We start from the raw sequence: 17288 nt of genomic DNA, 5'->3' as shown, positions 1-17288 counted from the left end.
GTTTTTTTGTTTTGTTTTGTTTTTTTGTTTTGTTTTTTTGGAAACTGCAAATAAGTAGGGAACACAGAAGAACCCCACTGGCAATAGCCATTATTTTGATGGAGGGTATTCTGCTATTGGAATTTTTAGTCAAATGACACAAATCTAATTAGCTAGTGTTATTGCACAGTCTTATTTTATAAATAAAGTGGTTTTCTAAATTGCATATGGTCTCTTATGGAGATGTGGCTTTGTGAAATGTCTTATATTTGAAACTATAAATAAGCTGCTACAATCTTATCTTTGATTTGCAAACGTATGCATCCATTCTGTAATTTTAAATATTGATTCTCTTAATTCTTTTCTTAAGGTCTGCAGCGATTCTCAATTAAGAAGCTGATAACATCTTGATATTTTATTCTTTCCACAGTCTTTCAGTACTTTGTTACTTGTTGGACATGACATAGCTATTTTCTATATATCATATGCTTGATGTGAAAGCCCTGCACGCACCAACAGGCTATGCAGATTTTCTTTTGCTTTTGTTTTCCTTTTGTTTCAACCTCCCCTTCCCTTCCTTAGGAGTTTAACTGGCTATGACCAGCTCTAACATGGAGCAGCTGTGTAATCTTGGATCAGACCACTGTGAGAAGAGCTATGTGAGGAAGAGCTGCAAGAAGTGTTGCCATATGTTTCTGCTTTGTGCATCCTCAGCAAGGCTGTAGGCTGCATTTATCCTGCTGGCCTGTTCCAGTAACTTCCCCATACTAAATCCATCCTATGCCTTTGTCCTCTTCTTATGAATATACTTGTTGGAAAGTTGTGGTGGGTTGTTCCCCACTGGCAGCCATACTCTCACCCAGCCACTCCCTCATATTCTTACCTAGGGGAGTGGGAAGAAAATAGGTAGAACGCAAGTGAGAAAGGCAGTGGGGTGACATGAAGACAGCAACACCCCTTGCCAATCACCATTGCAGGTCAAATGGACACAGCTTGGGGAAACTAACTTTTACATACATTTATACACATATATATATATATAGTATATATTGTATATATTGTATATATTATATATATATATATATAATTACTTGTTCTGGTATTGGGGAAATGAGAGAAACAGATGAGTCTTTTATGATAAAGATTGAAAAAGAAAGTCTAATAATCTTTGTCCCTACCCCATCCTGAATTACAGAAATTTGAAATAGGGTATTTTTCTTTGTATTTTTTTCATTTTTTCATTAATTGAGGGATCCTATTTTTTTATTCACACAAACTTTTGTTTGGGAGGGAGGGAGCTTAGAAGATAAATGCCACACCTCTCCCCCGTTTTGTCTTTGTTAAGTACTTTCAGTATTTCATTTCTTACAGAGACGTAGCATTAACACTTCTCAGCCAAAGTCCAAATCTTATTTTCCTTTGTGGTCCTTGTTATAATAACAGATCCATTTCATATTTTCTTCTAAGCAGTTGTGTCTTACATATAGTTATCCAACAAACACACACACATTCTTAAATTGCATTTGAATCTCAATAAAAGGACTTTATTCAAAGTTCAGTCTATTTAATAGTTATCTTTACAGCAAAAATACTGTAGCTATTTGTCACATTTGTGGCAAAAAAAAAGTGTTCTTGTGTATACAACATCACCAAGGGGGTTTCATCTAGTATAATTTTAGAGGTTGACAATGTAGATACCTGTAACAGACCTAGGAGTCCTAAACCTCCACAGCAGAGAGAAGTAGATCTTTTATGCACAATTTATCTGATATATTTATATCTTTTTTTATATCTATTTTAGGATGAATTGAATTGAACCATAAAAGTGCCTGTTTTTCTCAGTAGAATAGAATATGGCTAGCTTATATGAATCTAACTGTCAAATAAAAGCTATTTTCATGGTCTGAATTAGACAAGCATCATAAAGAATAAATATCATTATCAACAGGTAGGAATGTTTTATAAATGTATATGTCTGCTTATATGTGTCTTGGGGGGAAGTCCTGTTCTGTGAAATCTTTGCAGGTAAAGATGAACAGTTAAAAAGTAAAAGATTAAAGGTAGAACATGTAAGTTCTATTTTTGGAAAACAAATGGAAAATTCAAAGTAATGTCTTGTGTTTGTTTGTTTATTTGATTTTTTATTCAGAAGTCAAACCTCCACATTTTGTTTAAATTTTGTTGTTTATGGAAACTTTAATTATGAGACTATTAGATGGTGTACTGAAGATGTTATTCTCCCTATTGCGTTGAATTGAGCAAAGTCCTTAAAAAAAAACTGTTGAAAAAAATACTTTTTTCACTTCTATCCCTTTTTCTTTATGTGGTACAAATTGCAAAAATGGTCTGAGAGGTCTCTGACAACCAATCTGCATTTCACAAATTGCAACTAGTCTAAATGTAAATATAATGGAATTGAAAACAATATTATGCAGTTTTAAATCTTTTGAGAAACTTTACTATAGCCGTGTCCTCTTTTAAATAACTTTTATGGGAAAGAATCAGTAATCATCATCTACATGAAAATGCAGTTCAAAGGAAAACAGTAGATCAGCTTGTAATATCCCTATTCAGATTTTATTCACTTTAACAGTAATATGGATGATAATGGGTGTTTTGACTGATTAGAGATTTCAGAATCAGAGCTGTAGTCATTTTGAGTAATATTTTCTGATTAACTAGTCAGGCATATCAAAATAATTGGTCTATGCTATCACTAACTTGTATGAAGCTCCCACAGCATGTTCATCATTAACTATAGAAAAAAGAAAAAAAAAAAAAGGAAGTAATTCTGGTCCTGAAGAGCTTAAAAATCTAAATGGGCAGCCAGTACAAAACACTGGGATACACATCAGAGAATGCTACTTTCTCTTTTGTATAAAAATAGTAAAGAGAGAGAACACAATTAATTCTTTCTGTGAAGAATATTTTGTGAGAAAATTAGCTTTGAAGAGGTAAAAAAGACAGAGGGTATCTTATTGGGACAAGAAAACATGTCCATGCATGGATCATAAATGAGTAGTCTTTTGCATTCATTTAATAGTATTTTTTTATTTTTATTTCTAGCAGGAGCTTCATAAGTAAATTAACATCACAGAGAAAACAATCAAGAATTTTACTAAGACTGTAGCCTTTAATAAAGGGCTTCATCAGCTGGTATTCTGCTGTTATTAAGCAAAATCTATAAAATAGAGCTCTCTCAGCCTGTCCTCATAGTGCAGGTACTCCAGTGATCAGGTGCTCCAGGTGATCATCTTCATGGCCCTCCTCTGGACCTTCACCAATAGCTTAATGTCCTTTGTGTTGGGGGCTCCAGAACAGGACTCAGTACTCCAGGTGGGGTCTCACGAGAACAGAGTAGAGGGACAGAATCATCTTTCTTGATCTGCTGGTCACTTTTCCCCTGAAGAAACCTAGGATACTGTTGGCCTTCTGGGCTGCAAGCACGTGTTGTCAGCTCATGTTGAATTGTTCATCAAACGCCACTCCCATATCTTTCTCAGGGCTGCTCTCAAACCATTCTCCTCTCAACCTGTATCTGTGTGAGAGATTACTCCTACCCAGATGCAGGACCTTGCATTTGGCCTTACTGAACTTTGTGAGGTTGGTGTGGTCTCAACTCTCAAGCCTGTTGAGGTCACTCTGGTTAGCGTCCCTTCCCTCTAGCATGTCAAGTGCACTACCCAGCTTGGTGTTGTCTGCACACATTCTGAGGGTGCGCTCAACTGTCCCATGTCATTTAAAAAGATTAAATAACACCAGTCCTAGCACTGATCCCTGGGGCATGCCACTCGTCACCGGTCTGCATTTGGACATTGAGCTGTTGACTGCAACTCTGAGTACAACCATACAGCCAATTCCTTACCCAGTGATGATCCATCCGTCAAATCTATTTTTTTCCTGTTTGAAGATAAGGATGTCATGTTGGACAGTGTCAAACACTTTGCACAAGTCCAGGTAGATGACGTCAGTTGTTCTTCCTTTATCCACCGACGCTATAACCATCATAAAAGGCCACAAAGTTTGTCAGGCATGACTTGCCTTTGATGAAGCCATGACGTTACCACCAATCTCCTTGTTGCCAAAAATGATCTGCCCCTTCTCTGAGAGATGAATCCTGTCCTCCCCCAGAAAACCAGATTTCTCAAAACTAGTTCCAAGACTTAAATACCCAAAGCCCTGTTCATGACACCACTCCCTTAACAAATTATGGATTTCTTTATTCTGTTGTTGCACCATTTTTGAGGATAAGCATAATATATTATTAGAGATGCAGAGTAATTGATATCTCACACTCATGCTGGTGTGAGAAAGCTGGAAATTGTATTCAGTCCAATGAGAGAATCATTGATGGTCAAAAGATATTTTAGGGACACCTGGATACAGATATTTGGAATATGGAAATAAAAATTGAAATTGCTGTCAGAAAAGAATAAGAGCAGATCTAACACATTCAATTGTCCTTCATCCATCGATGGTATGTAAATGCAAACAGATCAGTAGTTAAAATTTGAATTTTGTTTATTTATTGTTAATGCACACCTTACATAGTAGAATTAGCACTTAATGGACTATCCATTTTTTTATACTTGTAATTTGCTGTGTTTGAACATTCTTGCTGAGTACCAGTGTTATAAAATATTAATGGAAAGCTTTATGAAAGCCTATAGACCATGATTGAATGAGGAAAGATGAGGTTGTAAGGTTGGTGCTGCAGCCATTTCAGTGATTACTGGCATGGTGCCATAATTGCAATTCCTATTACTACAGCTACATCAGAGCTGATTCCTTTTCTTTGCAGATTCCTTTGTCCTTTCTTTCAGTTCCCCTCTGAAAAACTGTTCAAGGGATACAGTCTCAGTGAAGGGCCTTGGTAAAATTCACAATGATATTAACAAGTCAGTAAAGACTTTAATTCTTGTCATCAGTATTGTGTACTATGACATCATTTAGTATTTGTATATTTATTTATTTATTGTATATTTATTTCAGTCTTCCCTTCTCCTGGTGATGCTTCTTAGGACATTCACTTAATAAAGTAACTGCCCTTGGTGGTAATGAGATCAGCATGTCAGCATAGAATGCTGACTGGCTTGCTGAAAATATTCATTTCCTGCTTTCTTCCCAAATCACAACATTCCTCCTGCAGTGTTCAGCCTATCCAGCAACCATGCTGTAGATGTTTCATAAGTTATTCTGGGTGTCTATGTTGCTTAACTGCTCAAGTTCATTATATTATAAATTTGTTTCTTGTTGTATTTCAAATTTCTGCATGAGTGATGTGTACACGGAGCACTTTTTATGTTCATGAAAAAGCAAAATAATAAAAAAAAAACCCTAAGTAAAAGAAATATTGAGTTAATGTTTTGCAGGGAGTAAATATCAAGCTAATACTCAGGATTTATCCTCTGCAGTAAATCATCACTGTGTCTCATTTTAGGCCTTTTCCATGACTGCTGTGTTTTACTGCAATATTCAGTCATGATGACTTATGCTGTACTATCTCCTGAATATTTTGCAGAATATTATCAATAAGATGATTTTATCTTTGGGTGTAGATGGAATGAGCTTACAACACAACTAGACATAAAGCAGTCGAATTAGATTTCAAAGCCCATGGAGAACAGTAGAAGAGCAGCGGTGATACCAAAATCAGTAACAGGATCTGATCTCGTTGTCTGTAGCTGAAATTGAATTGTGACCTCACCTCAAGGACTGTCTGCAGGTTTGTGCCCCACAATATCAGAAGGATGTAAAACAATAAGAGAGCATCCAGAGGAGGGTTACAAAGATGGTGAAGGTTCTAGAGGGCTATGAAAGTCCCATCAGTTTCTGCATGATAGCAATAATCATCCTAAAATAGAGTTTGCTCAGAACAGTTATCAGGATTGCAGTTGAAATCAAAATAATTAGTACCACCTAAGGCTTACACAATTCTCTACGTATTCTGCAGTTACACAGAACAGAATGTACTTCAGTTTATTTTTTTGTAAAACTATACAAGGACTGGTCCCAAAATAATGCCTCCTATTTTATTTTATCGGCCCTCAACATCAGAAGTGAACATTGGTAGTAAGGCAGTAGAGGTTGAACCTTCCCACCAGTATCCTGTTACATTCTGTTGTCTTGTGACAGATGATAGCAGAGGGGCAGTCTGACAGAATAGCATCTGATGTGGATGTGCAGATGTAGCAAAGGGGTGTCATTAAATTCCGTGTTGTGGAAAAAATTGCACCCATTGACATTCATTGATGTTCATTGAGTGCTGATGGAGACCAAACAGTGGCTATGAGCACACTAAAGCAGTGGGTGCTGCATTTCAGCAGTGGTGACAGTGAAATTGGCTCACCTGTACTGTTGCAGATTTTTATGAGTGCAGCATGCAGGCTCTCATTCATTTCTGGCTAAAGTGCACGACTAATGGTGGTGACCATGTTACAAAGTACTGCTCTGTAGCTGAGTATTGGTTCTATTAAATAGTGTTATTGTGTCCTTTTGTATCTGTTGTGACTTCCATGGAAATAATTAGGAGGCAATACTTTTGGAACAACCTGCATACTTGGCAGCAGTTTACAAACTTTGCTAGGTTATATTACTACTAGCAAGAATAAAGAAATTGTTTCCAGTCTTCCACAAATAAAACTAGATTTGCTAAGCTAAATATTTTTCTCATAACAACCAAATGAATCTTTTAAACTTCAATCAAGGGAATTTTTGTGCAATTTAAACTCACTAAACTTGCATCTAGACAAATTTAGATTAGAAGTAAAATGGAAATTATGGAGAGCCAGAGTAATTAATTTCATACATCATTTGCCAAAGATTACAGTCAGTTTTCATCAGTCATAAGCTCAAGCTCAAGATAGGATGCACTTTCAAGGAGTTGTAGTGAGTTCACCTTTATGTGTTGGTAAAGTAGCAGGAGTTACTGGAACAAAAACATTAAGTACATTAGACCATGCTGTCTTCAGGCCTTAAAATCAATATTAAAAAAAAATTTAAAAAAAAAAAAAAAAATTATCACATACAAATAGAAACCTTTATTTTTGCTCAAATGGAGACCTTTCCTTAAATGCTGTTACTGATGCTCAGTATAAATGGTTTTGTTTGTTTGTTTTCCTTCCTTCCTGACAGGTGCAGCCAATTACAACAGTTTTTATGTTTTTTGCAAAAATTTCTGCCAAGCTGTGAAACCTGGGAAACTGAGGGTCCGATGCAATGAATGTAAACAAGGAACACTCACTTTGGCAAGGGTAAGTATTTCAACTTTTCAGAGCATATAGAAATTATTTACATTGTTCTGTCTTAGCCATTTGCATATATGTGGTTATATAAACAGGCATTTTTACTTAAATCTTTCCTGCAGTTTATGCTTGAAAAGATTAATTCAAAGCTTTATGAAGATTTCATTCACTTATCTCCATTATTTATAGAACTCAGTAGTAAAACATTGCAGACTGTAACTGCAATCCTGTAAAGATTCTTAGCTTTATATTTTAAGTCCTAATGGTTAACCTGGAAGTATTCATAATACATACAACTAAGGATGTGATTAAGGGTTGATACTACATGTGCTTATACAAAGCTGGGAATGGTGTTTAAGGCCACAGAAAGACCTGAATTCAGTGCTGCTGATTGTGAACGTTATGGAATGAGACAGGGGGGGATTAAATGGCTGTGCAGCTGAGAATATTAATCTCTCCAGCTCAGTCACTGTATGTAAGGTCAGGGAAACATTATTATGCCAGTATAGAGAGTTAGTGGGAGAACTGTCAGGCTTGGTTTTCATTCTAAAACAGGACAGTGTTGTTTGATTTGAATTTACAGTAGTATGAAGTTTTAGAGATATGTTTGCTGAAAGTTCTGCTGAATTTCACTGGTTGTGCTACTTAGGAAAGAGTGTCTTTCCTCACTAATAAATCACAGTGTTTGTCAGTCAGCTTTGTTATGTGAGATGTTTCAGATTTTGCAGAAGAGTGAGCTTTACCATGCTATATATTTTGGGGAGCTTTCTGTGACATTTGATGCATTCAAATGTATTTTAAGGGGGTTAACTTCACTTATCATGTTCTTGATGTAGCCCAGTAATTCTGTGTCATTACACAAAATGTCATATTGAAACTCTTTAAAAACCCAACTCCTGTAATCTCATTGAAATAATAAATTGTATTAGCGCTTACACACATGTAAATCAAAACTCCACAACAAACCCCCATGTGCTATTTTGAACTGAGTATACCTCGGCTCACAAGTGCTGTATTTTGTGGTGTTTCAAGTGAACGTGTGAAATGGCATTTGTTTTCTGCAAAATGTCATATTTAAATATTGGTGATTAGCGTAGACTTAAATTACATTAAATCAAGATACAGGAGAAGTGGTCTTTAATGTACATTTCCAACAGTATAATATTCAGAATGAATATAAACACAGATAACAGTTTGTTCTGATCTGTGCTGCTGAAAGACATTATCAGTAGCTGGGCTTAGACTCAGTATTGCAAGAACAGCACAGAATGTGCATCCTTTCCTAGGCTCAATAGTTTCCCCAGGCATGCCTGCTGATGTGATCTTCCTATCTGTGTTGTTAGGTTTGGAATGATTATGTGTCTTGTATTAAATATACTTAGTATGCTTAGAAACTTTCACATTCTTACTGGAATCCCTGAATAGTATTTTTCATTTTCATTCTCCAAAGAATTTCTCATGACTCTGCTATAAAAATCCTACTATAAAAGCTACAGGATGACAAATTTCTAAATACATTTTTAATATCTGACTGTTTAGAATGTATGTGTGCCTACATTCTTTCAGCAAAGCTACACAGACAGAAAAATTAGCAGTTCTGGTTTTTCTTACTTTCTCCCCCAAATAAAGAGTACCTGTTACTATTCTTTTGCTCTCAAGTTTCAGTGAAATGAAGTAGCTGACAACAGTTAGCATGCTTTTCCTATAATTACAGTGGCAGTTTTCAATGCTTTCATAAGTGAAATATTTGCAATAAGAGAACATTTACTGTAGTAAACGTACTAAGCAACAGTGAGTTTGTTTTATAAATACAGGTATTCTATTTCAATCCTTTGGTTATGAAGATTAGGTGCAGATTTAGTACGTGCCTCGTCCTTGCATCCTCTCTTCTTTTCACTTCCTGTTCAGTAATAGAAAATAATTCCAACTAGGAAACTTGAAATACGTATCAGGCCCCATCTATTTTTCTATACTATGCAGAAACGTCTCAGCACTAATGCCGGGTGAAGATGCAATCTTGGAGATGGTGCTTTGTATTGGCCATGCTTTCTCCATTGCATCTCAGTCCATAGTAAGCAAGTTACGTAAGGCTGAAAATGTTGACCCGACTTAACTTGACTTTGTGAACATTAAAAAAAATTATGTAAGTTAAATCATGTAAGTTAGAAATTAGTGTATTACCACAGACCATCCATTTTGCTAATCCAATTCCCCTGGACTATGTCAGTTATTGCCAGTAGATCACAATAATAACCAAATATTATTTCCCTTTTGTAGAGAAATTAGTCAAGATAAAGTGGACTCAGAAAAGCTGGAAGTTTTCCTCAGTTCCAGCCTTGACTTATACCAGGCAATGCGTTGCAGTTTCTTAAGAGGCTCTCTTGAACCACAAGCAGCAAAGCACCACCTAAGCCTGCATTTCTTACAGTAATTCTTTTACTGAGATGAAAGTGAATACCTGTTTAAAACCCACACAAAGCTTTGGGCAGCTTTAGCTTACTATACATGCTAATTCCTTTCTCTATCTAAGCCACACATGACCAAGCTAATTAAATTGAGCTTTCTTTTTTCATAGTGTGTTCACTGACTGGCATTTTAAAATATTACTTATTCATTTAAACAGTCTTATTCTAAAACCTTATTTAACTGTCATGCCTGTTAGCGTAGCATTATTTTAATATATGATGCTCAGAGTAAATTTATGGTACTATTTTTCTATGAAATTAAAGAGCCCACTATTTTTATTTTTACTGAAGACATCTATCTAAATATTAAATTTGTAATTTTCCAGATGACACTTGGGTTGGCGTTTTATGAACATTTCATGACCTAATGCTTTATGGGAAATATATACCAGACTGATTTAATTATAAGAAAACATCAATCACTGCAAAAGTATCACTTCTCTCTGGTTTCACTAATTAGTCAAACACAAAAGCATACTGGAGTGCGGGAGTCGTATGTAGACCACCTACTATCCAGCCAGCAGCTTTTTCCAAATGTCTTGAATTTTTTTTTTTTTTCATTAGTTTCACATCGGTTCATATCTTTTGACACTTTCACACTTTAAATTTATTTATTTAATTTATTTTCCATAAAGTGCTGCAGTTTGTATCGGTAGCCATCATTCAGATACTTAGGGTATCCCTTTTTTAGGGAAAAAAAGAAACCAAAAATAACCTGCTCAGGTTTATACTAGTCACAATTAGACTTATTTTTTGGAGCCACAGTGATGTCAACATTCATTATGTTAACTCTATAATGGAAAGGAAAATGCATATCTGCAAATAGGAGGCTCAGTTCAGCAAAGTGCTGTACACCAAGCTGTCCTTAAAGCGTACTTTTAAAATGTAACTGGCTGTGTCACACTCCTGGTATACAGGATGTTGTACTGTCTTTGTCACAATACAGAACTTATCCAGAGTAAGAATTGAGGCTGACATGGGTAATGGGTTTTGGGTCTTCATAATTTGCTGCTGGCTCCATAGTGAAGATATTTTCATTGCAGAGATGTGTAACTCATCACTATTTGGTAATTTTTCACTCTTTTTGTTTACTACTGTTTGAGTTTTCATTGACAGCTTTAGATATTGTCCTAGTAGTGGAAAATGTAGTATATTGAATTTGATACTTCTATATTTCCTAGGAAGATAAAGGTCTTTAATGTAGTAATTTCCTTCAAGCTCTTACCTCCATCTGCTAATTGATTTCTAGTATTTATGTAAGTAGTTTGTTTTCTTTTTAATGAATAGAAACTTAGAAGAGATTTTCAGTTAACTTAAAGTAAAAAGGCAGAGACTTCATGTTCTTTTACATATTCCCATATTTGCCTTTCCAGAGTAATTTATAGGACAGTTCTGGCAAGAGTTTATTGTTTCTGCATATTATTTACTTTAAATCTCTTGCTCTCTCTCTTTTTTTTTTTTTTTTTTTAATTTTTTAATATGTCATTGTAAAAATCCATTCCACAGTGGGCTGCCTCTCGTCACTGCTTATTACAGATCACATACTTTTCCTGGAATTGGATGTGTGTCTTTCTGCATTGGACTGAGGCGGGCTGAAATGCAGATATGCATAGCAGTTCTGTATCTAACCAGGGCCTCTGCCTATTCACCGTGGCTGGGGTAGCTCTGCAAATAGCCTGCGGAGGAATTAACACTCCTTTCCTTATTAGTTATTCTCTTTCAAGACCGGTGCACATAGAACTAGAGATGTCTATTTTGCAAGTTTTTGTTGGAGAACTGCCAGTCATGGAGGGTCTTTAGCATTAATAATCCATTTTCAGTCATTTTCTTTTTATTATGGAGTGACCGATAATGACCAAGCTCAAATATAAAAATAAAACAAAATAAAACAAAATAAAAAAAATTCGGCTTTTGAACCTAAACTGCAAAATAAGCTCCACCCTGTGGAGTACAATGTGACAAAATATGATCTCATTCACAGATACTAAAATTGTGATAAAATTCTGAAGACTGAAAGAAGTATGTATTTGTCTCTTCAAAAAGGCATGCTTGAGGATAACAATGTTATTGATATTTCTTAGCTGTGTGGTAAATACAGTGCATTAATATACTTCTATTGAAATTCTGTGCATAGGAAAAGTTGTTATTGTGGTTTGTGCACTCCTTTGTCAAACTAATAAACATGAAGCAACTGTTTATTATTGAGTTCCTGCTAATAAACTAGTGATTATAAAAAAGCTTCATTTCCCCTGCATTTGGCCAAAAAAAATGTCACTCACAGGAAATTATATATAATCCATATATGTATTTCTATCTACATAATATAAATAGTGAACATAATAATTACAAATAAATAGTGAATTTGTGAATAAGTAATAAAAAAAAAAAAAAAAAGAAAAGTGGGTATTTTTTCATTATAGCAAAATGGAATCTAGAGTCAGTTGACCTGGCCTAGGATACCAATATTCTTAGTATTTTTGACTTGAAGGGACGCAAATGAATTCTGTGTCATCCATCATCCACTGCTCCTTATTGCTGACCTATTACTTTTGGTGACTTGGAGCTGGACATCTGCATTAAATAAATTTAGTGCTGAGCTGAGGCAGTATGCAGGATTTCTGGTGGAAGCTTCCCAAGAATGAACACATGAGATCTGCAAGCCTGATTCAGTCATTAATTAACTTCCATTGCTTTTAGTAATATAAATATCAGGAAAAAAGAGTAATTCTACCTGGAAAAGTTGTGTTTTCTTTGTAATCTCTTTGAAGAAAGATATTATGATAGAGCTAGTGATACTCTATCACACTGGTCATATTAATCTGCATAAGAGACAGTGAAGAACACAGTTGTATTACACCAGTATTCAATATTCAGGGGTTCTGCTTATGGTCCTGTTTTGGAATTGCTTTAATTAACAATGTGCTCAGGGCCTTAACCTATTCAGTAAGATTGTTCTTCTGGTTTAGCACAACCATTTGGTCTTTCAAAATTTTCACATTCTCCTTTGAAGTATTGTTGCAAATTTTGTCCTTGTGGTTGACTGGCTCTATTTTCTTAAAGAAAATCATAAATAATACTATTACTATGTCCTGGTTTCAGGTGGAATACAGTTACTTTACTTTCTAGTAGTTGGTATGGTGATGTAGTTGTGCTGTAGATTTAGGATGAGAACTGTGTTGATAACATAGTGATGTCTTAATTGCTGTAGAGCAGTTCTTACACTAAGTCAAGGACATTCCAGCTTCTCATAATGCACTGGCACCAAGGGGTGCCCACAGAACTGGAAGGGGACAGAACCAGCACAGCTGACCTAACCTGGCCGAAAGGATGTCTCCTAATATATGGCATCATGCTGAGCAATAGAACTGGGGGAGTTGGTTGGTGGGCAGCAGCTGCTTGGGGACTGACAGGGCATTGGTCAGTGCGTGGTGAGAAATTTCACTGTGCATCACTTCTTTCAATTATTATTATTATTATTCCTTCCTTTTCTGTTCTCTTACATCTCGGCCCATGAGGAAATAACCACACTGATTATAGAAATAGGAAAGTTCAATATTGGATGATTAAAAAACAACTTTACAATGTTTTTATTTCTTTATTCTGTTTCTTCCTTTGGTTCCGACTCTCACTGCGCATAGAACACCTGGGAGGACAGCCTTGGACTTACACCTGCCTTAGCCAGTGACACTTCCATTAAGTTGGGCCTCCAAAGTGCTGAGCTTTGTGTGAAGAGAATAGTTGGTCTAGTCAGAAAGCTTGATACAGTTTTATTCAGGCTTTTGGCTACATCTTTCATTCACTTTCCCAATATCCTCCAAAACTGATTTAACTAGATTAGACATAAATTGTTTGATTTATATATACACAGTAAAAAAAAAAAAAAAAAAAAAAAAAAAAAAAAAGCAAAAGCATACTTAATTTATGAAGAAAATTATTCAATTCATTACAAAAGACAGGAACAACAATTCTTTGATGCAAAATAAATTTTGCAAAGGAAACAGCATTGCTTCTATTTAGGAAAAATAGCATATAGATCGTTCATTTTAATGGGATAAGAAAGAATGTTTTAACTTCTAATTCTGTTAAAGCGATGAGATATCTGTGCAGGATTTATAGTATGTTCCAACTTATTGTGGTATATCTTTTGGTGAGATTGCACTTTATAAAATGTCTTAAAAGATGGAAAAAATATAACAATAATAGGGAAGAGGGAAAATGACTTCAGTATTACGTACCACCACTTTAAGACATTCTGTGAAATAAAACTGCCCTTTAATGTGAAGTCAAAAATGGGTTTCTCTGGCTCGGGTGATGACAGTCATAAATGAAAAAAAGAAAAAAAAAAAAACCAGAAAAACAAAGAAAACAGTTATAAATTTACTTTCAGATTACATTTTTTTCCGTGAGTCTGAATCAAATATCTGTCTAATGTAGTCTGTAGAAGATACATGTGTGCCTAGAAATAGGCGGTGATCAGTTCAGTCTATCTATCACATACTGGCAGTTCTCACAGAGCCACAGACTGGATGAGGCTGGCAGCAACCTCTTGGTCCACCTGCTCCAGCCCCTGCTCAAGCAGGTACACCCAGAGCAAGGTAACCCCTGCCCATGTCCAGGCTGCTATTGAAGATCTCCAAGGAGGAGACTCCCCAGCCTCCTCGGACAACCTGGCTCTGTCTTCTCCAAGGTTTTGCCAAGGCAGCATTTCCCGTGTTTCAGCTTGTACCCATTGTCTCTTGTCCCATCACTGGATTCCTCTGAATAGAGCCTCTCTGTGTCCTCTTCGTACCCTGTCTTCAGATATGTATTTCAGTATGTCTCAAAAAACCTGTGATTAGAGAAAAACACCAGCCTTGGAGTAACATTTCTTCTGTCCAAAGTAATTGTTGTGTTTGAATTTCTTGTGTGTAAAATTGTCCATTCTTATATTTGTAATTAGGAATCTTTTGATAATTTGATCTGTATTTCATAATCCCTACTGAAATCCTTAGAAAATCATCATACTTGCCAGGTGGCACACAATCACATGTACATGCAGATCCCTTTCATTTTTGTATACACTTTGTGTTATTTCTGTATTTTCTTTATTTGTATGTTTTTGTTTAGATATATAGCTTTGGGGGAAAAAAGAAAAGAAAAAGGTATGTGGGCACTATCCGGAAACATAAGAAAGCCTCATTTGGCCTGTTCTTAGGGGCAGAAATGTAACTGGGAGAGGGACTGGTCTTTCCCTCTCCAGGCCTTTGTGCAGCCAATATGACCCCCTAATTCTTGCCCCTAATTCTATCTTGGCATATTGATTGGTAGTAGCTCTTCCATCATTCTCTTAGCAACTTGTAAAGACTATCTTCCTTCCACACTGTAGTTCCTCCCTAACAAAGAGTTTCTCTCAAGTTTCTTCGCCTTTTATGTTGAAGGTGAAGCTGATGAGCTGGTGGGATTTTGAAAATCTATATCTGCTGACAACTTAAGCTATGAGTGTAGGTGAATCCATCCTGGCTTTCCCCTAATTCCCTTCTACTCCATAAGATCATAAGGCACTGTGAAAGGTTTGCTGGAATTTATTATACTACAAAAGAACAGGACTTGGACAGTGATGGTTGCATTTTGTGGTTGTTGGTATTTGTTTTATTTTTTTAATATGGCAGCTGCCACTGAGATTTAAATGTCCCAGAGCATAACTCATAATTTGCTTTCTTCATTAAAGTATAGCCAAACTTCTTTCTTCACACTAATATTCCTTAGTAGATATATGCACAGAGGTTGTGCTTACGCTATAGATTATTTCAACATCTTTCTTAATTTAAAATATTAAACAAGGCTAAAGGGTCAGTGATTCTATGATTCTGTGATTTTAATTTATCCTAATTTTTAAGATGATAGAACATCTGAATCACCAACTGGCTCACAAAGTAAAATAACTGTATTTTCCTAAGAAACTGGAGTAACTGAAGTAGCAAATGCCAAAATGTTTTCTTAAATGCGTGCCTTCATCGCCTTTAAAAGCTGCTGTAATTTCTAAATTATGATGATTAATTATATTTGATATTAATTATTAATAATTAGGATGATTAATTAAAAACACATTAAAGTAATAGTTTACCTCTAAATGAACTATAAAAAAATCTCTATTCAACCTCAGTGTGGGAAAAAAAAACTTCAGAATGTTTATGTTTCTGCCTCATGTCAGAAGGTTTTTGTTTGTTTAGCTGTATTTTGAACTGAATTAGTTAACAAAAAGTTTTAGGTTACTTGAATGTACTAAGTAAAAACTTAGACTTGTGTAACTAATAAATAGCTAATTTGAAGTTGCAGTAATTATACTTGCTTGGATAGGGTCATGATCTAAAGTTATTTAAGTTACTCAACTTGTTAAGCCTTTCCTCAGAGCATTATTATTGTAAAACATCTTTAACAACTTTCAACCACGACCATTAAAGTTATTTTGATTAAACTGTACTGACACGCAGTATAATTTTCCCTTTCTTTTCATGGAGATTTTCCTAAAGTGTAAATGAATTCATAGGGACGTATGGTGTTGACCAGCCAGTAATCCACAGTCAAATTGTTAGAATTCATTTACATTTTTCCACTGTAACCATCTGGGCAAAACAGGACATGCCATATGCCTAAAGCTTGCTATGTCACTGGGGGGGGGGGGGGGGGGGAGGAGGGGAGAAGGGGGGAAGTAAGGCCTTTTGAATTTTCTTTCTGTTTTTAACTAAACCTAAGATAATCTGTAACTTCTGGATTTTATTTAGAGAACCTTATCTCTCTTTCTGAACATGGGTTTATTGTTCCCTACATTTTAATGGCTTGATTGCTTTTGTTGAAAGCAGGAGGCCAAAACGTGTGTTATGGAAATTACTTGCAAATAAATATTCTAGCACTCTAATATTACAATACTCTCGATTTAAATGAAATAGCATGCTTTTGTCATGGTACATCTAGACATTTCAGACAAGTCAAAATATCTCAGCTGAGAAGAAGGGTTTTTGCCTTTTCACAGGCAAAGTGATATACTATCCAGAGTGGGTGCAGCTACCTCCTAACTGTTCAAAATTTATCAGTTAAGCATGAGAATTATCTGGTAATTCCAGACAGACAATTCTGTCCTGGAATAAGCAATCTTTTTTCTTATGTAATAGGACTGCTGTTCTCAACATAGAACAAATTTTGGACATAGATACGAAGAGTGAATTCATGAAAATGTTTCAGGCAAAAAGTAGTGGACAGTATTGAATTTGATAACAGATCTGATAGCATTCGTTTTGGGAAAAATAAGAAATGTGTATGTGGAAACACTTTCATTTAACTAAAATTTCAGGTTACATATAGTAAGATAATCAGAAAACTGTACTTTTCTTCTTTTTTTTACACTGAAATCTATTTAGCCAAGAGTGCTAAATAGCTGAATCTTAGCCTGATGTTATTTGTATTCACTGACATTTAAACTAACTGCTTTGGGATGAAGATAAAGATGCTGACAGTCGGTGTGCTTTGCATGTCCATGTTTCCATGGACCTTGTGTTGTGAAAAAAAAAAGTCAGCTCAGCTTAACAGAAGTTATTTGCTTCAGAATAAGGCACTACATTTTCAC

The 17288-nt window shown here is 35.5% G+C and overlaps 1 protein-coding gene across 5 annotated transcripts in view; it reads left to right on the top strand.

The window, feature by feature from the left end:
* The window catches only part of PRKN (parkin RBR E3 ubiquitin protein ligase), a 691175-nt gene that overhangs the window by 232042 nt on the left and 441845 nt on the right, over window positions 1–17288 (top strand). For all 5 annotated transcript variants that reach the window (XR_007375493.1, XR_007375494.1, XR_007375492.1 and 2 more), the window contains exon 4: window positions 7114–7232. Coding sequence is in view for 1 of the 5 variants with exons in the window: in XM_048938032.1 (XP_048793989.1) it covers window positions 7114–7232 (119 nt within the window). In the remaining 4 variants the exon portion in view is untranslated. The remainder of the gene's footprint in view (window positions 1–7113; window positions 7233–17288) is intronic.

The sequence above is a fragment of the Lagopus muta genome, chromosome 2 (assembly GCF_023343835.1).
Source record: "Lagopus muta isolate bLagMut1 chromosome 2, bLagMut1 primary, whole genome shotgun sequence".
Classification (NCBI taxonomy): domain Eukaryota; kingdom Metazoa; phylum Chordata; class Aves; order Galliformes; family Phasianidae; genus Lagopus; species Lagopus muta.
Note: the sequence above shows the minus strand (reverse complement) of the source record. Positions and strands in the feature narration are given on the sequence as shown.